The 21,405-nt window shown below is 40.9% G+C and overlaps 1 protein-coding gene across 2 annotated transcripts; it reads right to left on the bottom strand.

Annotated features, from left to right (window-relative positions):
* Positions 1–1,655: 1,655 nt before the first annotated feature.
* LOC132977366 (G-protein coupled receptor 22-like) lies at positions 1,656–18,223 on the bottom strand. Of its 2 annotated transcripts, none has more exons than XM_061041890.1 (2): positions 17,786–18,223; positions 1,656–5,395 (listed from the first exon to the last, which is right to left on the bottom strand). In XM_061041890.1, the coding sequence occupies exon 2, from the start codon at positions 5,276–5,278 to the stop codon at positions 3,596–3,598; it is 1,683 nt and encodes a 560-aa protein (XP_060897873.1). In that variant the 5' UTR covers positions 5,279–5,395; positions 17,786–18,223; the 3' UTR covers positions 1,656–3,595. The 2 variants fall into 2 exon arrangements, with proteins under 2 accessions (XP_060897873.1, XP_060897874.1); XM_061041891.1 differs by lacking the exon at positions 17,786–18,223 and adding an exon at positions 16,502–17,742.
* Between the last annotated feature and the right edge of the window lie 3,182 nt (positions 18,224–21,405).

A 21,405-nucleotide genomic window follows, 5' to 3' on the forward strand; every position in this document is an offset into this window, starting at 1 on the left:
AATGGCTTTGACGGACATGTTTTGCAGGTTTATGAACACTTTTATCTGCATGTCAAAATGTGTACAGTCTATACTAAATGTCTCAGAATTATAGGCCTACACCATTGTGATATATGACAAATGGATAAGCTATATGCAAGAACTGGAAGCACCATGAACAGTCAGTCCTGTCAAACTGCCACTAGCCTATTTATTTCTGTACTCAGACTCTGGCAAAATGATTTGGCAAAGTCACTGTTGGTTGAATACTTTGCCATTAACCACATACAGGTCTTTATATTTATTTGAAGGCAATTCTGACTTTTTTGAGTAAGGGCAAAACAGGAGGGCTTTGCACCGTATGATCGTTAGTCTGAGCAATGCTGTAAGACTCTACTGGGCCAACATTACAAAACAGAAAAGCATATCTTATCATTGAGCACTTGGTGTTTGTTTTTCTTTATTAGCAAAGGGTGGTGCTCTGCAGTGATGCGGTGCTGTCCCTTTATTGGTCATATGATGTACCAATGCCAAAGCATCTATGCCTCCTGTCTTTTCCTTCTTTTCCGCCCTAATCTCTTCTCTATTCTGCGTCTCTCTCCCCCTCTCTCTCTCGTTTTTGTTCCAGCATCATCCCCCAAGGTGACATTCCTTCATTCACAGACACTGCAGCTGTTCCTTGCTTTGTTCTGGAAGGCCTGAGTGTGGATGAGAGATGCAAGAAGAGATGCAGACCGGTGGAATAAAAAGAGGGAGAACCAAGCGAGGAAATGAGGGTGTGAAAGAGGAGGATGTTGATGAAATGATCAGGCAGGATTAGGGAATATATGGTGTTGAATTACTCCAGAAATCAGTAAGGCAACAAACACACACCATGTGTGTAGACAGATTTGTTTTGATAAAATGAACATCAAGAAAGCGTCTTGACAGATGCTTACCAGACTAACAATTTGCATCTTCATTAATAGTGGTGATTAGCACAGTAGTCACATCACAAGGTGCTTGTAGTGCGGGTTCTGCACAGTCTTCACCAAATACTGGAAGTATCCAGGACTGAGTTTCCAAATTTAGAGATCAGAGAAATAGGAAGTGCAAACAAGAGATGTAGGAAGGTATGGACAGTTGGACAAAAGACAGAAGTATGGGTCAAAGGAGAGGGAAGGAGGAAATCTGAAGTTACACTTAGCAGAATAGATCGAAGTAGTGTCCTTCAAAGTCTCTACAAACACTGCTGCATTTGTGGTGAAATTGCAGTGACAAAACACTTTATTTAATAAAGGAGTCTTACATGGGACAAATTGACAAATTCCTTAATTTACAAGATTCTTGCTCATTTTTCAATAGTCTTGTGATTAGAGACGTAACTTTTCAGTTCTTACTTTCATTTAAAAAAAGTGAATATGTTTATTACAATAAAGTATTAATATAAACTTGATTATAAATCTTTTACACTGAAAAACAATAAGGCATTTGTTCTTCTATGGCTTTTTTTCATGCCATTAAGTCTGAAAACAAAGGATGCCCATAGGGATATTCCCTAGCAGATAAAATGTATCTACATGGACATTTATAAAATACATTAAACTTCCTGATAGGTAAAAATCCAAATTTGATCACAATTAATACACTGAAAATAAATATAATGTATACACACACAGTGAACAGAGAGAGATAAGTTCTTAGATAGATCACCTTTTTATTACAGATTCTCTTCTTCTCTATACAATAACACTTATTATAAATCTTATACAATACTATTTTTTCTCTATACACTTGGTCATTATTGTATAGTACAGTGTACACACATACAGTATTAACACAAATACAATTACTTGTCTTTACAGCAACTTTCCAACTCGCTCAGAGTTTATCACAATGGCTAATTTTCTGTCCGGCAGATGATTGTGATGATTTATTTTTAACTAAAACCCAGACCTTTAAATATTTACATCCCTGAAAAATGTACATATACGAACAACGATTATTGTCATCTGTCTGGGTCACAAGTAGTGTAAAAGAGGTTTGAATGAAGGAGATAGCCCAAAGCCCAAGCTCTTCCATACAAAGTTTTCAGTGTACTGTATCCTACGTAATGACATAAATCTTTACCTACTGTAACACCCATTATACAAGAGTAGATTGAGGGCTGGTTTATTGTTTCATTTCCAGCAAGTTTGGATATGAGACACAAAGCCCTGAGGAGATAGAGAGACACAGATATATTGTAATATGTCCAGGACACCTGTCTGCTTTTGCAGTCGTCCTTAATGCTGCCAAAAGCAGTGACACTGCCTCAAGAGCTCAAATAGCCAACAGAAAGTAAAGTCCCAAGGCAGATTTAATGGATTTCTGCGGTTAAAAATGCTCGTTTATCTTTAGTGACACAATTTTGATGACATTTTCACAAAATGTTGCCCTTTTGATTTCCACTTTTAAAAACTGAAGTGATACAATATCAGTAGTATTACAGTGAACTGTGTTGTTACAATTGCTCCTGGTAGTTTGCTTTTGATGTTAACAATAATAGTAAGTCCCTTTTCTTTTCCCTTCTTCCATGTTATGCAAACCATTCGTAGAAAACCTACATTTCTGTGTTCACATTCTGTTTTTGTTCACATCCTAGGGGTCATTGCTTTGCTCAGGATTTATTGCACATAGTCATGGACACGCACACACTCATTTACCCTTACAGTCATACATGCAAACTTCCAAACAAAACTACACATCCTTGCCTTATTCATAATAACTGTTAATTAAAGTTGATTTCAGAAAAAAAAATCATGCCTTAAAGTTTAACCTCCACAAATTCTGCCAAAATATGGTGCTTAAATGAAATCAGATTAATTTTTTTTGTGCAGTATCCTGGAAGTTCAGCCTGTAAACTTTGAATCTGAATGCTTGCATTTACCTGCTAATTTGCCATACCATATACAGTATGCATAAACACTGTTACTCTGATACATTGTTGTAAACATACAGCAGGACATTCAGCACCTTGAGATCATATTAACTCAATTAAGGCATGAACAAAAATAGGGAAAAGAAAGAGAAACCTAGTCTTTCAATAATATTCTCACTGAGAATATCTGTGCAGGTAGATATTGGTGTGCTTTCACAGATAGTGACTAAATATAGATCAGTGTGCAGTAAGTGTGTGTATGTGTATATGTATAAGTGTGTATGTCTGCCTATCTGTCTGTGCATATACTACATGCACATGCAAGTTGAAAGTTCACAAAGGAGCAATAGTTTGTCGGTTTGCTGTTATATAACCCTTATCCTGCATATGGGGTGTTCACTAGTATTTTCAGTAGCCATGGCTAAGGTGTTGTCCAGAGTTGCTATGGAGACACAGTGGCCACCTTGTCAGTCAGGTGTAGACTAATGAGGGCATGTGAAAGGAGAGCTGAAAGAGGGCTCTAATGAGAGCTCAGGACTCACCTGTCCCTGCATATGAATGGAACCATAGGTCATTGGATTTGTTCAGACCTTTGTAAACTACCTGGAACTAATTTTTCTCGCATTAATATACACACAATCCTTCTCTAGCAAATTGGTAGGATGCATTCAATTCTTCATATTCAGACTCACAACCACACACCAACCAAGACCAGCCTCATTCCCTCACTGCCTCTGTGAGGCATCGATCAGTGCCATCACTAGCTTCCACCCGTGGCTTGCGAGTCTTCCTCTGAGCTCCCCCCTCCACCCAAGAGTTATGAATAACTGTGCCCCCACTTGGAGCTGGGTCCACCTGAAGTAGGGACACTACCCTTTTCTTTACTCGTGTTTTGAGGGCACGGCGCAGCTTTTGCCTGGTGAAGGCGTAGAGCAGAGGATGGAAAATAGTGGTTCCATAAGCCATTGCCAAGAAACAGAGGCGTATCCGCACCAGGCCATCGCTGGGACCCAGACACAGAATCAGAATATTGACTGCAGACAGAGGAGCCCAGCAGCCCATAAAGGTGGATATGATGAGTAGGGACATTTTGAGGACACGACGTTGACGTTCTCGACGGTCCCTGTGCCTACGCACTGCCCTCCTCAAGGCGATGATTGCAGAAACTGAGGCCTGTACACCCATGGAGGAGGCTGGCAGTGGGGTGGTGGTTTGGGTCTGGGTTGAGACTGAAGCTGGAGTCGGAGAAGCAGGAGTGGCTGGTGTGGTGGCGATGGGGGTGGTGGCAGCAGTACTGACAGTAGTTACTGTTGCTCCACTGTCAGACATGCCCTGGGGCATGGAGGAGATTGCTGGGGGTGATGTCGGTGTAGGGGTGGGTGAGGGGATGAGAGGAGGATGACTGAGGTTCTGATTCTGGTTGGAGGATACTACCTCTGTTGGTAGGCTCAATTCCTTCTTCCTCTGCCTCCTGCAGCGTATCCTGCAGGTGGAGTCCTTGTTACGTGTACCTCTCACCATGTGAGAGCCAATGCGAATGTTGAGGGCCTGAAGGATCCTGGAGTAGGTGAATAACATGACGACTACGGAGATTAAAAAGCATGGCACTTGGAGTAACAAGTGGTAATACATAGCCAGACCTGTGTAATACCCCTGCCCGCCTACACACAGCAGTGTCCTGTTCTGCCATACTGGCGGCAGGTGGTGTGAGGGGGAGGGAGGATCAGTTGATGGTAAAGATGAGGGGGAGAGGGAGGAAAAAAATGGCATCAGTCCAGTGAAGAGTTCAGATTCATTTTTCTGCCTTTCCAAGTCCTCACTTCCCTCAGCCCTCAAAGAGAAGAAGTCCCCCTCAAGGAAAGGCAGGAAGAAAACAGCAAGAGACACAGCCCAGACTGCTGCAAGGAGCAGGGCTGCACGCCTTGGGGTCAGCAGGCGACTGGCTGGACGGACTGAGATGTCGTATCTGTCCAAACTGATCACCAGCACATTGACTGCTGTAGCCACGCTAGTGAATGTGACACAGGCCTCATGAAAGCAGCACAGCGTTGCAAGGCTGCTGACTCCACTTCCATTGGCTGGTAGCAAGATCACAGCGACAGTCAGTGGCAGACATAGCAAACATACCAGTATATCCAGGACATGGAGGTTGACTGTCACAAGATTGCTGACTGAATCCACCAGATTGGACTGGGCGCAGTAAAGCACAAGCACGGTCAGATTGCTGCTGAAACCCAACACCAGCTCCAGTATCAGCACAGTGGTCAAAGATACCTGGAAGCCCAGAGGGTAGGGGGTGCTCCAGCCCTCCTCTGCCCCCACCTCGCCCCCTCCATCCAGCAGGCCTACCCCCTGACCATCACTGGTCTCCAGGAGTTCACGATAGCCTTCGGTCTCCATTGACGCCACGGCACTCCTTCACACATAGCAACAGTGGGGGCCACACCAGACCATGCTCTGCCTTTGTCTTTCCTCTGGCTCGAACGAGACAGTCATAGGGCCAGATCTTTGGTGATTCTGAGATCAAAATAAAAACAAGACATAGAAAGAAAGAAGAGGATAGACAGAGAAAGATCGAACATTTATCAGTCAGCTTTTTCAACAACAAGAAAATGATGTTCAATAAGTACAGTTAAACATGTCATATTTCACAAGCAAAGGGATGCTGAGTTGACAGTGATTTAAAAGTGATCTTGATAGTCAATTGGAGACATCAGGTTGCAGTTCAAGCTTGTGCTGATGACCCATGATGCCTCACTGAGCTTAAGCAGTTTCATAACAACAAACTTATCATAGACAATGGCTACAGCTCAGAGAGAAACGGAGCAGGGTGTCTCATGGGGGGAATTTGCAGGTATGAGTGCGCTTAGCAGGGACTCAGCAGGAACCCGAGCAGTCAACCACTGGGGATTTATTTCCTGACTGTGCTTACAGATCATGCACTACAGTGAATTCTCTATAAAGATTTAACTAGGCGTCCCATGAGCTTAGTGGATTTATTTTTTTTTTGGGGCTTTTGTGCCTTTAATGGAGAGATAGGACAGTGGATAGAGTTGGAAATCAGGGAGAGAGAGAGTGGAATGACATGTGAGAAGGAGGCCACAGGTGGGATGTGAACCTGGGCCACCCGCTTGAGACGACAGCCTCCATACATGGGGCGCGCGCACTAACCACTGCGCCACCAGCGCCCCAGTTTAGTGGATTTTTGATTGATTATTATGTTACATTGGTTAAAACAAAGAATGCAGAATGAACTAAATTATATGGAACTATGATATACTACATGTTTTTCACATAAGTTTGTTTTACCAGAGAGGTTGTGATACCATTTTTCCTTTTAGATTAATAGAATGTAGTACTGGACGATACCATATGATACCACTGCAACAAAAAATATCCATATAATTGGTGGAAAACTGATTGCTAACACCAAAACCAATTAATTTATGGAATGTAATCAAATTGATGCACTGACTGGTGTTCAACAGGATTCCCAATACTAGGCTGTATCAGAGGCTTATACTGATACCAGTATCAGCCCCCTAGTACCTCCATGATGCCCGTGAATATGATTAATACCTAAATCCTTTTTTTTTTTTTTTTTTTTACATGTTGCCACTTTAAAGTGTTCCTGTTCCCTTTTTCCAAAGGAAGTGTAAAACTGTTAGCCTCTACCTGAAAGAGGGGAGGTGGCAGGGACATTTCTTGGCTGCAGGGACACCGTGCACTGCATGTCAACATAGCAGGCACCCAACTGAGGGTGGCAGCAGTTAATAGTTCTCACAGGGAGACGTAATGAAGACGAATGGATCAATGATCCTCAGACAGTGGCACATAAACAAAGCTATCAGAGGAAAAGTGGCTCCCCTGACATCTTCTCCCAACACCCACTTCGTTTCATCTGTTGTCCTTCATCCATTCTGGCTCTGTTCTCTTTCAGCTTACTGGCTGGGACAGATGACTTTGCATGTAGAGCATGTTACTTATGGCTGGTTGGGTGTTCTCTTTTGCTTAGAAGGGAATTATACAAAGTATTTGCTGGTTATATACGACCCCTGGTTGAAATACAGTTAGAAAAATCCTTTCCCTGAGTCTCTGAACAAGAAGCTACAGGTGTGTCCCTGCAGACAGTATTGACCCCTGCCTCTTCTGTCAACCTGTTTACTGTCACGGCTCTTGTTCGCACCCTCTCATTTGCCCTTTTCCCTTTGTGTTATTTCAGTTTTTTTCCCCATTTGTCATGTGGAAAGGACCTCCAGGCAGAACAAGCCTCAGCGTGGACCAGTGGTCTATCTTAATCCACTAATGGGTTCCGTGGGGTTTGCATTGTTGCTGGAACATTGATTTAAAGCATCATCGATCTGCCAATTTAACAAGCCTGAGCCAAGGGAGCACAGAAACATACCGCCCATCTCACTTCACAGGTACCTGTGGTCTCATTTTAAGCACTGCATTAACTAGTTGCAGGCAAATTAGATTTATCCCCTTCTTTAATCACCAGCTGCAGTTACAAAACATATTATATTGTTTACTTTGTCAGAGATCACAGGAGTATGAAGTATCTGACATTAATGAACAAAGATATTGAAAAAATGTTAAGGCCTATGTGGAATTCCCTCTACTGCAAAAAAACGGAGCTCAAAACCTACATATGGCTTCTGAGGTACAAAATGACATCGGATTTAATAGACATTCCTCTGATAGGAAAAAGATCAATCTCAATTCCCCCTGTGTTTGAAAACATACATAACAAGCACAAGAATATTCAGTGAGCTGTGACCTAATCTCTTCCCAATCAATTGTGTTAACAGGTATTGTTAAATATGGTTCACAACGTAGGGTTTCTGATAATCATGGCACAGACAAAGAAACACTTAAAATTGAACAGGCATCACTTCCACTAATCACAGAAGCAACAAACATGTCAATACTGCATTGAACGAATTGCGTCATCCATCTCTTGTTAGGGGTATTTGAAACATTAGAGAAATAAATCATGTGCTCATACATAAATAATGTTGATAATGTAAGCGTATATGAATGAGAAATCATGGAACAATCAACCTTTTTTATATTCACAGCTAATGTGAAAACATGAGGGAGACATGTTCATTTGTTCTTTTTACTTGAGTTAAATTATCCATGGTATTGTCTTGTAACTGATTTGATCAGTCTCATCCAACAACGTGTCATCATCTGATCCTCTTAACAGAACTGCCAATGATTATAAGGGGTGTGTGTGCTTTTGAAATATGCAGGCTGAAAAGCTTTCAACAAGAGTCATTTATGCTATTCTATGACTAAGAGGGACAATACGCCACAATCAGTGTTATGATGATAATGGATACTTAGTACTGTGTGATGAACTAGTAAGAGATACGAAGGGCCACAGACAAAACAGTAGAAAAGTCTGTGTTAGCATTTGGATTTGAGGCTAGAAAAAATGGCATATGCCTTTCATTCGAACTGCTGTGTCTTTAACCTGCTGCCGTGAAAAGTCAAAAATGTTTTGGTTTTTAAAGCACTGATGGAATAAGAAAATTAAAATGCGTAGGTACGGCAATGAACTCTGGGTCTATTTCAATGATCATGCGAACTGGTGACTCTCAGGGAGAATTGTAAATACTGGGTTAATGAATTTATAGATGGTAACTGAAAATAAGGCTGCAGAAAAGTCCATGTCAGTAGACTGTAGACTGCTGGAATAATGTTTGGTTTATCAGAGTGTGGCATGCTTGTTACAACCAACCAGTGTCTGAGTGTGCAAGTTGATGCACAAGTTATATGTTGCAACAGAACATAGCTGGGAGCAAGGTGAATCGCCACCATAAATTAAACACACCCTAGGTACCAATTTAAAAGTCAAAGAAAAGGGAAGGGGGCCCAGCAAACTAAATTACTTATATTATAAATTTATATTATATTAAGAAATAACCCAGACATACAGGCATGAACATCTTAAAGTAACTGTTAATTTTTAAGTTTAGTCATGGTAGTTATTCTTTGTAACAAACAAATGTGATGAAATCTTTTAAAGCATAACTTCTGTTGAGTCATTTTCAGTTTCAAAAAGTCTTAAATTGGTTCTGGAAAATCCATCTAATGATTTAACAGCATAAATTACAATAATGCAAGTAAGTTAAACAATGTGCCTCGTTTGTTCAACATGGAATCAAATAAGAAACTGTAAGCTGCAGGTTTAGCTTGGGCTTTACAAATGATTTAATTCAATCTGCTGTATCTTTTGGCATACTTTCTGTGCTCTGCCCCAAAACAACAATAATAAACAAACAGTGTCTAAGACGGTATAACCTCTTGTCAGGGTTATTATAGGTGTCTTGTAGAAGATGACAGGTTGTCAAGCAGCTTTTCACAATATAAAAGGATAAATGCTTTGCTACATCCTGTCAGTGTGAAAAGTTCTGTTTCTTTCCTTCTAATTTTGTCTAAGCTCTTTCACTCGTCCTTGCACTACAACACACACTCTTAGTTATCTATGTGTTTTGTTTTTTCCCCTGACTGAACGATTCCTGCCAGAGGCTAAATTACTGCTGCCCATCATTAAAAACAACCAGTAACCATGCTCTTAGCCCAAAGTGTGTCTAAAGGGAGGATGCATCAGAGGGAGAGGACTGACAACAGGATGAAGGCTCAAGCCTACAGTGACATATTTAAATAACAGTAGCACAGTCTTGTGGAGGGAATTACAGATAAGGTGCAATGACAAAAATTTGTGGCAAAGATGCGTCTTATGTCGCCCTGTCCTCCCATGATAACTGCTGCAAATAATAATTAACATGGTGAACAGCAGCTTAATAGGTGCCAAAATCCAATTCAAACGCTTCCAACTCTATATTAAATTGATCTGTTAGTATTACACCTGTGTTCCTTTTAGTTCAAAGGAGCTGTGTTTTCTCCAATATCATTTCCACAGTTCCTTCTTGATCCTGAACCTGCCCAGACTCAAACACAAATGCTTACATACAAAAAAATGTAATTCCTGTAAGCCTTCCTCATGGAGTGAGGCACACTTCACTTATTTCACATACGATGCACCTCAGATGACAACTGCACTTCCAGGCCAGTGCACCTGTCTGATAAACAGCACACACAAGTTTCCCAGCATGTCTGAACTGAAGCAGAAAGGGTTTATTCAATCTGGCCCTTTGTGTCCTGACTGCTGCCCATCCTGCTGAGAGTGCTGATCCTGCACTGGGCCCGAGGGCACCCTCCCGCTTTAGCCCCAAACCAGGGCGAATACATGTGAGATTTCAATTTGCTAATTATTTAAATGTAAGCATCGCCTGAACACTCTTTAAAACCTTTTTGGGCATAGGTTGCATATTTCTAAGGTTGGAACAACTTTCTAGAGAAGAAACAGCCAGCTGAATCTTAGTTTTAAGCCTCTGTGATTGTCTTGGTATTGCTTATTTTACCATGAGCAGTATTTTCATGCCATCTTATGTAAGTATTGTTAACTTCACACCAACCTTCAGAGTAAGCTACACAATGGATTTCTGGTAAGGACAACTTCTTTTTTATTCATTATACCTGTTGCTGTGGTTTGAATTCTGCAGTTGGAAATCATCCAACTACTCAGTGAGCCTCTGTGCCTGGGTCCACCTCAGGGACAGGAACTGTCAGTACTGTTTACTTGCCGATAACAATAACCAAAGTAGATGTGTATGTATTTTTCACACAAAAAATAGATTGGAAAAATAATTGCTGTAGCAGGAAACGGGGCCTGGCTTTTCAGATAACAAAAGAGACCTCTGTAAGAGGGCATTGTATCTGACTACAGATTCACAAGATGAAAGTGTAGCAGCATTGTGTGATGGTTTATTTAAGGTTACTATCCATGGAGATTTTCTTATCTGCCTCTGCTTTGATGGCTTTCCTCCTTGTTAAAGTGTAAAATGTCAGTGTCACATGTTGGGACTAGAAATAAGCCTTTGCTCTTTTGATTCTATGGGACTGACACCAAAAGTTGACATTTGGGGGGGGGGGAATACAGAGGAGAGTGACAGGAAAAAAGGGGAGTGAGGGGAATAAAAGGGAGAAAATGAGAAAAAGTAAACAAGATGATGGTGCATACAACACGCTGACTCATGGCTGTCTTAGCTATTCCTAATGTCCGCAGTGAGACAATCGATCAAAGGCTTAATTTTTCCAACTCAATTTCTCCAGCAGCGCTAACAGCGAGCCACCACCAGCTGGGCAGCAGCATCCCTGGCAGGCTCCCAGAAAACCAGCTGGTCCAGGCCAACAACACAACTTATTCAGAGAAAGCAATAACATCACTCCCTGTGATATCTTTCTGATACAGTAACCTGAAAGTGAAATTTAGTTTTAATATGAGAGCACCCAACAAACTGAATACTGTATGTACAATACAAGGTAAAGTAAAACAACACTGCTACCCTTGATGTGAAGTCCAGCAGCACTTAGTACTGTAACATTTAAAAAGGGTTTTTTATTATAATTCATGCAAAACCTGCAGAAGACGCACAAGAACACCATGTGGCGCGCAATGTGTTCCTATCTGCCATCCAGCCATACACACAACCACCCAACACCACCCAGCTCCAGCCCACGTCCCTGCACACTCTCCCTGCCCGTATGCTCTCCGCAGGAACATCACAAGACGGATTGCCGACTGAAGTGAATGACATCTTGTGTGCTTGAGAAAATGCTGAATCCCATTCTTACTTTTGCTTGAGACTTTTGCCTGGGAAAATGGTCCTGCTAGGTAACGGGAGGTAAGATGAAAGTGTGAGGGAGGCACAGTGAAGGAATGATGGATGGGAGGGAGGCTTAGCGGCTGCAGATGGATGTGGAGCCGCGTGCTCGCTGGAGGGGAATGTTTGTTCCCTGCTCACTACCTCTATCCATCTCTCTTTTGAATAGTCCCAGATGCACGGCCTCAAATTCCCCCTTCACAATCCATCTTATCTCAAACTCATGGCTTGACTTCACGGTGCGATATCTTTGTGTAATCCTCCCAGATTGTCTGGAGGGACTGTTCTGTGATTTTTTAAGGTAGCGTTTCATGATGCAACAGTGCAAGTAGCCTCTCACAGATTCCTGTTATTACATAAGAGATCTTGTAGTTCAAATGCAGACTTGTGTAGAGTCACACAATTCTGACAGGCTGCTAACAAAACATCAAGAAGGAAGCCATACATAATATTTAAAGCCTATAATCTATAGAAACAGTTCTGGACAGAAAGGAGACCTTGGATTTAGACAGATCTGGTGTGAGGCATTACATCACCAATCAATTTCATCCATTCAGACAATACTTATATCTAATAGCAAGCTGATGTTCCATGCCTGTAATTTTGGTATTACATGCACCAGCCATCAATGAGGACTTATCAAAGCTGCCATGCAATCATTGTTCTCTAAAACAAGAAGATATCAAAATGAAGTGGGGAAAGCTGTTGAAATGAAGCAAGAATGAGTCCGAGCATGTGGAGTTTGAAATGTAAATCAGCAATTATGAAGGCAGTTCAGCTCAATCGAACAGAATAGCCATAATTGGTGACAATTATAAGACAATAATACCAGGATAGAATGGAGGGGCATTGAAGTATTCCTTTTTATTCCTATCATACCAGTAATAACTCACAATTTCCTCAAGTGATTGGGTGTGATAATGAACTTCTCCCTCTCTATTGATTTGTGTTGTGAGCGTTGTTAATAAATAGAGAAGCCACAGGGCAAGATCTGTGGCTGCTTCAGTGCCTCTCTGCTGACAAACTACAGCTATCAGCTGTTTGTATGAAGACAAGCAGGACTGACTTTTATCAAGTAAAAGCTGTGACCTGTGCCCACATGCACAGACATGCTTTGATGTGAATACAAACACACACAAACACAAAATGTTGTCTCAATATGCTAGAGGTTCTTATCTTTTCTTCTATGCATTTTTTACAGTTAAAGTTGTACAGCTCCAATTTCACACTCATGGATCAGTTTATTTGACAAGTAAAAATACTTTTTTTTAATGTCTTCTGTGACTCTGGAACAAGCTTTCTAAGATGGAAATATGTAATATGATGTAATAAAGAATAACTCAAATGAAAATTGAGATTTTTAAAGACATTTTCCAGACAAGGAAGGTCAAGACTATAACTCATATGCCTGACGATAACTAGGGACCAAAGGTGAGATATAGTGGCCTCGGTTGCATAGATTATCAACATACCTCCTCTTACATGTAACTTCATACAGATCTGAACAAAAATGCAATGCAAAACATTGAAGTTCAGATGCCCTGTCCGTGTAATATTCCAGATTAAAAATGCCCTAAAGGTATTGCAGTCGAGTCATTTTTTTCCTGGTTATCTGTTCATTGTAGAGAATACTTGCTTGTTTAATTCCACCCCCATATAGCCGGTGTTAAATTTGGCCCATTGTAATCCAAGATTCTTTTTTCTTTCTTATTGAGACTCAACAGTCCCAATTAATAGGAATGAACCTGTAAAAAGAGCCGGTCATTTGAAACAAAACTCTTATTCCTTAAGTGAGGTAAACACAATGGCCCGATTATCTGATGGTTCCAAAGATTATCTTGCCAAATTTAACTGTGGTGTGTCACGTGGAAAGGAACAATAGCCAAACAGTAAGCAATCATAAAGTTACACAACATAACATAACATCATCAATTATTCCTGCTCGCTGTATTTAAAAAAAATCCTGGGTTTTCTGGTGCATTGTTGAGTCTTTTGGAACATGGCTGTCACTTGTAGATCAGTGGAATCATTTGAGAAACGAAACAGATTACAATGCTCCACAGGGTACCTTTAACAATGAATGAGGCAGAGGATGCTTGTCAACAGACAAAGGCAGGCAACTGCTTGGGGCCCCAAGGACTGAAAACTTGAAAATCGAAGCAGTGGCTGAAAATGTGCAAAGTTTGCAATGATAGTAAGAAATCCTAAGGGGGCTACATCTGACAGCACTCACTCTAAATGAAAATGAAGAGGAATGAAGATAAACAAAGAAAGCTACAGTAGACAGAGGTAAGTGAGCAGATAATGACAATTAAATATAATAGTAAATGACAGAATGCTACTAGTCTAGCCTTCAATCTGGAATAACACAACTTCTGCTAGCTTCACATTGTGCCGTTTGTTTATTGATGTTTGCATATGAAGAAGCAGCATTTGTAGAATCAATGTTACAGTAAGAGGGTGCTGATGAGCTGGCTTCATGGTGTGGGCTTAGTTCCCTAATATAAACTATTACTAGCCTATGTCTATATTGTTCTTTTTGAAGTGATTTAGAAGATTTTATTGTTCTATCACAGTCCACTAATGTGAACACTAGCTCTTTGGAAGTACAGCACAGTTTTCAGAGGTATTTTGTAATGAAGTTATGTGATCGTTCAAAGTCCCCATGAAATGAAAAATACATTTTCCTGGTTTTATTCCCTCTGATAAATATTCATTTATCTGCCATATATATTTCAAAGCATTATCTGAGTATGTTTTACATCAAAATGACTCATTGTATTTTCTCTTCCAACGTTTCAAATGCCAGATGATTCATTCTGCATTCAAATGCCAAATTCTTGACCAATTTAAAAGGTTTATCAGAGCTAATGAGCCAATCAAATTCATCCAAACGTTATGTCTTGCCTTCTTACATGTGATTGGTTGTATCCTGTTTCAGTTGGAAATAGGTCACAACACATCAGTTACATCTTTCAAAGTTCCGCTTCATGGGGAAGTTTTTATTGTTCTTCATATTTATATTTTGACATTACACAGTTTTTAAAGCTTTTTATTCTTAATTCTTTAATAAATAATACAAATGTGAACTTAGTTTAAAATAGTTTAAATATCACAATTTGTTTTTTTGGTGTGAGATTATTTATAAGATAGTGGTGATGAAAACTGGTTGGAGGGTGCCCCTGTGAATTTTTACCAAGGGCTCAAACAGACTCTCCGTCACCACTGAAAATAGTGAATCAGGACAGTTTTAATGTGTAGTGTTCACCTTCAACTTACGTTTAATTAAACCTGCAGAGAAAAAAGATATCTATGACCTAGACTCTGTTTTATGTCAGAGAGGTTCCTGCTCAGAATTCATCGATTATTGGACTTTGAGGAGAAAAAGAAAATGTAAAAAAAGATTGACAGCAATTTGATTACAGGAGTAAATGGTGCTGATTGGGTACTAGAAAAAGAAAGACTGAAGTTGTCTGCAGCAGGTTAAAATGATTAAACTATTTCACTCCAGAAGGCAATTAGAACTTAATTAATGCCATTTATCTCCCACAGACATGACATCATTGGCCAAGAGAGAGGAGGGCACCACCGCAGGCATCCTTACTTTCAGAACTAATGACAGGCAGAGGTCTAAGCAGAGGGAGTTCAGACCAACACGCACACATAAATAAAGCCAAATATTCAGACATGCATTTACCACTCACATTAAGAGTCATCATTAAAAAAACAGTGAGTACTTGAGACTCATTTTCACATACTGTACAGCTAATAACAGATGTGTCCAGCATGCAAAATACAAGGAATTACATCAAAATCTAAACACACAATAAATATGCAAGACGGCAGCTGTATTTCTGTCAGATATTTATAGTCTTCCACATGGAGTCTGTAAAGTCTTTGTTTACAGGTCTCGTCTCCCCTGTCTCCTTCCTCTTGATAGCCTATTTCATCCTGGTCACTCCACTCTTCTCCTCCAATGATTTATTGCCGCATGTTTTGTCTCTGCTTTCTCCTGCTATGTATTACATTTTCCATCACCATCCTCCTGCTTTTGTCCTGCAGGAACATCTTTATTAACTTTTATCTGAGGGATTAAAGTGCAGTGTGTTGTTATACTGTACACACTGTACACACTGTGAACATGAGTGCTTACCAGAACAATGTGCTATCTCAGACTTTTTATTTATACATTATAGAAATTAATCTACAGGAAAAGATTTAACTACTAAGATTTTATATAAGTCAAACTTTTTTTATTTGAAAAAAGTCTAAAGGCTGCTTCGCATCAGGGCTGCTCAGTTACTCAGTTATTGCATTATGAGTGGTTGCAATAAACACAAGAATTATTTTTTGCAATAAATAAGAACAACTTGTCTATATGGCTTAGACAAATAGGATGAAGTCAAACCATTCTTATAATTAGGGATAATTAGGGGACATGGAGATAAAGTTGCACCATTACTTGAATCAATTAAATATAGAAACTAATAAAGCGTATTATTTGAGGCCTTTCCAGCACAAATCTGATCCTTTCAATCAACACGTCAAATCAGAAGTACAGTACTCCTGAATTCAAAATACGACTTTCTACCTCGCCTACGCTGCAGTATCAAACCTCGGAGTGACAAGTGTGGAGGAATATTTCCCCTCCAGCAGCATCAAAGCTTCTCTATAAATACATGCACAGACGCACACAACACACAATGACCCACATGCAAAGCAAACACACAGACTGCCTCCATGAGAGTGATTGGAAATGGGAAATCATGTTAAAACAATCGTCCCCTTGGGATTTACAGCAGGGAGTACACATAGAATACAAACACACGTGCTCAAACACACACAGATAAACGGAACATAACAGGAAAGGCTGGCTTCAACTCACTCTTTTTAATCTTGTGCATGTTTTTCCCCTCTGTTAATTCAGAGGGGAAAATAGGATGTGAAATAAAAACAAGTAAAGGGAGCGCAGTTAATATTTTGAGGGAGAACGAATGTTGTGTCAGCAAACCTAAAAGTAGATTTAAGGAAGAGGCTTTCTCACCCAAAACCTCCTGCCTAGAGCGGAGATCCCAAGAATCAGCTTTTCTGTCACAACGTATCAATATGATCAAAAAAATCTACTAAGAAAACCATCGCTCGCCATATCACCTTCCAACAAACATGTCACCATAAGCCGCATCAACAAGAGAACAGGGATGAAAACTGTTTGTCACACCTGGCAAGACAGGACCGGATCACAAACAAGTTTGCTTTAGGATGTCCTAACCATTAACATTTGTAGGGAAAAGAGAGCTTAAGGCTTTGATGCACTCTTAAAACTGAACATATCTCAGATTTAAAATTTACATAAATGCAAAAGACAGGCAGAGAATATGCAAATTGTACTGTCAACATCTAAAACACTTCCCAGCCTTCCTAACGAAGGTAAATAACTGCAGCCCTGATAAACAATCCTTTGAAATCGTGCTCTCATGGGGTTATGCTGATCCAAGACCGACGGATCACGTGCTGTGTGGAATAATTGTATCTGATTTTAACAAAAAATAAAAAAATGTGCTGAGTGGAGCATTGATTTTAAAAACAACTAGACGGGCCACCTGTGTGTCAAGCGTGGCGCATCCATGTGACTGAAGCACATCAGTGAGGGTCCCTGGGAAAAGGGAGTCTTGGAGGTACGAGATTACTAAGACCGTTCTGATCAAAACAAGTCAGTGTAGATCTGTTTCTTCTCATGAGCGTATTGAGATTGTGTTTTCCTCGTCTGAGTGTTAAAACGTAAAATGATCAGAAACTACGAAAGATTGTGTTGTTGTTGTTGTTTTTTGTCACGGAGATGCATCCAGCCATCAAAAAACGCACACTAGAGATTGGAATCACAAGTCCAGGGGCTGTTTTCTGGCCCATCGTAAGTCCTGGTCTGACACGCAGGTGGTTTGTTATTGTCGCCTCCAGTCCACCAAAAAACAGGTTTGGACTGTCCAGCCCAACACATGTGTCATTTTGCACAAGACTGCATCCCTTTGACAGCCAAGATCGCTCCCAAGTCATTGTAGATACAAGTTCAACACTAATGTTGTATTTGCAAAGACATATTCAAGAATACTGTTAAAGATACATTATTACAAATTCAAATGTGCAAAAAGCTTCATTCGAGTGATAAACTTACCACTTTGCTGAGTGGGAATTCCCTTTTACATCCTACTGCAGGTGTCGGTATGCTGCGCTATACCTCCAACACTGGACCCGGATTCACTCCAGTGCTCTCCAGGACAGCCGGCTGTCAGCCAGAAACGTGACCAGAATAATTTGCCTCCGTTTTGTCATAAATATTACAGCGGGAGGGGGGGAAGCCCTCCGCGGCTGCAGATACAGAGCAGTAGTGGCAGAGGTTTAAACAAAACCAAAAAAGACAAAAAGACAAAAGGTAAAATCACAGTGTTTAGGCGTTTTCTCTCTTTCTTTGAATCGTCCCACTCAACACGGCACGCTACACCTGTCCACTTGTATGCAGAGGACTTACACAGCATCCCACACCCGGAGAGACCAAACGCATGATTATGCGCTCAACGCTTGCTGGAGCGCAGTCGCTCCATCCCAGCGACCAATACGGTGATCTGCAGGAGGAGGGGGGAGGGAGGGGGAAAGGAAGGATGTAGAGGGATTTTTGTAGGAAGGGGGAGGAGACAGGGATGCGGGAGGAGGACTGGGTGGGGGGCGGGATGGGTAGTCTTTTACAAGGACGACCTCAGATTCCTCAAGGGTGAACACTGTCTTTCAGCGAGATTTCCAAATGACTCCTCCTTACCCTTAAAACAAATTGTTAAACCCTTCACCTGATGCAACTCAAAGGAAAATGTCTCTGTTCAGGCTTTACTTGATACATTTTGTCTCTCCCACTGTGGAGGAGGCTTGTGTCTACGCTCTGCTACACAGTGAGTGCTGCACAGTGAGACTCTAAATTTCCATGTGTTGACTTCATCGCTGCTGGTTTAAGGGGAGATTCATGAGGCTTGAAGCCATAGCAGGAAAACGATCTCCTCATAACATGGATCATATCTATCACCTGCTCACCTGCTGACTTACTGTATGCGTACTCTGTCACTTGAGCTGTGTGCAGGGATCAAGGTCATTGACTGTTCAATTTGTGAACTTGGGAGCTCATAAATATAAGGTCCATGTCACTGCAGCTCTTACACTGACTCACAGATGATTGTTCCAGCAAGGGCTTTAAATTGCTGTGCAAAATGAATCTGGGAGATAAACTGTGCAGAGGTGGGTTTAGATAAAGGTGTGAACACCTACAGTTTTTTTTAGGAGGTAGCTTATGTCAGCTGTTTGTAGTGCAGGTAAACCACTGGAGTGGAAGGTGGGCTAAAACCCTCAATAAAACCTTTCCACGTTTGTTTTTCTCAAAGGGATAAAGGCCAGAAAACCAGATTCTGAATTCTAAACGTATCTTAGTTTGGTAAATTGTTCCCAGAACCTTTTAAATGTGAATTTGCATGTGTACTAAAAAACAGAAGGATAAGTTGAAGTTTCTAAAACTCCCAAACCCATCATAGTCCTTCCTGCACTCCCATACACTGAAATATGTACTGAACTATTCATTTGATAACTTAATATTGTGATGATTTACTGCTGCATGTTATAAGTGGTTTCAGATATGGAACAGGTCAGACTGACCTACTTCTGGGCTTCGATCTGTTGCTTCAAATGTGTGGAACAAAGAAATCTGTGTAAAGAGAGGTGTCTATTCTTGGAAGGAAATAAAAAGCAACATGATGACTGTGTGTGATCCTTAACAGATTGTACGAAACCACTACTCACAGTCTAAAGATTGAAGCAGGGTTTTTCTTTTGTTTTTTGAACATTTATTGCCCCTATAAAACACTTCACACCCTCTGCCCTCTATTACCAGATCTTTTTCCGCTGCTCACCTTCTCGCTCTCGCTGCAGGAAACAGAGACAGAGGCCCCCCTGTGAGCTTACAGCAGCCTCTTTTTCTTTGTTCGACCACCACGAAAACCACAGTAAATGGCCCTTGCTACTGATCTGAATCTCTTGCTAAAACAGTCACATACAAATGCAAAGCTAGCCAGTGATTAGGAGCATCTGCCAAACACCCACATACCATATGCCTGTGTCACTCAGCCAAAGAAAAATACTGAAAATGTGCACTCACAATCCTAGAAAGCAAATCAAAACATTATGAAGACAGAAAAGCTCAGGAACAGACACGTGTGCAAGGGAGCATACATGTTAACACTCAAAGTATTGAATCGATCTCTGCTCTCCATCACCTCATATGGTTTACTGATTTTCGTTATTTCCCAGAATGCCTTTCTGAGACAAGGTGCATGAACTTGCTGCATGCATGGGTTAAAAAAGCAACAGTAGCAATGACAAGTATAAGATTTTCCAGTCAAAAAATGTATATGCAACATGTGGCAGAGTCTATGGACAATTTCATATCTCTTCTTCTACAGGCCTTTTTTTTATATGTTTTTTAAATGTCAGTACAAAATGCTAAGGCTAAAAAAGAAACTCTCCAGTGATGTTAAAATGTGCCCTTTCCCTGTGATGTGTCAGATCAGAGTAAAGTTTTCGGTCAAGCCTTGTTGTAGCTGCACTGGAAATTCTTTAAGGTGTATTTGACTCATTACAGGAATGACAAGAAAACATTCAACCAAACCACACGATGCTTGTTTTAAGTATATAAAAACCTGCAAAAGCATGTGTATGTGAAAACTGGACCCAGAGAAAATGATCAAATGTTTTTTTCTGTAGTTAATATTTTACAGTAACCCCTGTTACCTCCCTGTTTTTTTCCCTGGAGAGAGATTTCCCCTTCAGGCATCAATAAAGCAGATCTGTTTCTCCCAGTGGCTTTATCTTCTTCACAAGCAAGTGAATTTAAACACTCTGCTGTCGTGTTTTCAGATCAATGCTGAATTAAAGGGGTCATATTATGCTTTTTCTGGTTTTATATGCTCTTTAGTGTGTTTTCCATGTGTGCTGTGCATGTTTAGGCACATCTATGTGCAAAAATTCAAAGTTCGCGTAAACGCGTCTTCTCCTACGTCCTCCTGTTAGCTGTAGCATTAGCTGCATGTAACGCTCGGTTCTAGCCCCCCTCGAAAAAAAATTGCCGGTGTGACGTCTTGTCAGTGTGAGATCACTGATCTAAGCCCATTGGCTCATTGTGGCAAGCCCAGCAGTTCATGTTGCACGCCCATTAACTTCTGTAGCACGCCCATGATATGCCGTAGCCTGCGGTATCACAGTCGTGCTAACGTGCTAATGTTTTTGCTCTGCTTGGAGCCAAAGTAGCTGCATTCCCAATATGGTAAAAGGGGCGTGACATTTCCGAGAACCGTGCTGAGCGACTCACCAAGTACGGCAGAGCCGACATTCCGACCAATCAAATCAGACTTGGCACATGTGGGGACTCTGAACGTGGGCACTTCAGAGCCTTAGAGAGAGAGTCAGAAGTGAGCCGGTGCATGGAGCGGAAGTACATGAAAACAGACACTTTTTTATAACTTTATCTATTGTGAACATACTTTAGTAGGTACATAGATTAAATATATGAACCCAAAAAGGGCATGATATGGGCTCTTTAAACATTTATTGAAGTGACTTACTCTAGCCTCTGTGGTGTGACTATTGCTTCAGTCATGTGTTCTGTCAACAGCATGCCTTGCAGCAACAGGAATTTGTGTCTCCGTCAGTCCGCTGCAGCATCAAAAACTCTGGTACTACCTCTGGCAAACCTGGACACAACCA

Source organism: Labrus mixtus, chromosome 7, assembly GCF_963584025.1.
Source record: "Labrus mixtus chromosome 7, fLabMix1.1, whole genome shotgun sequence".
NCBI classification, from domain to species: domain Eukaryota; kingdom Metazoa; phylum Chordata; class Actinopteri; order Labriformes; family Labridae; genus Labrus; species Labrus mixtus.

What these genes read in the sequence shown, in the direction of transcription:
- LOC132977366 (XM_061041890.1), bottom strand. Translation starts at nt 5,278, where the DNA reads ATGGAGACCGAAGGCTATCGTGAACTCCTGGAGACCAGTGATGGTCAG.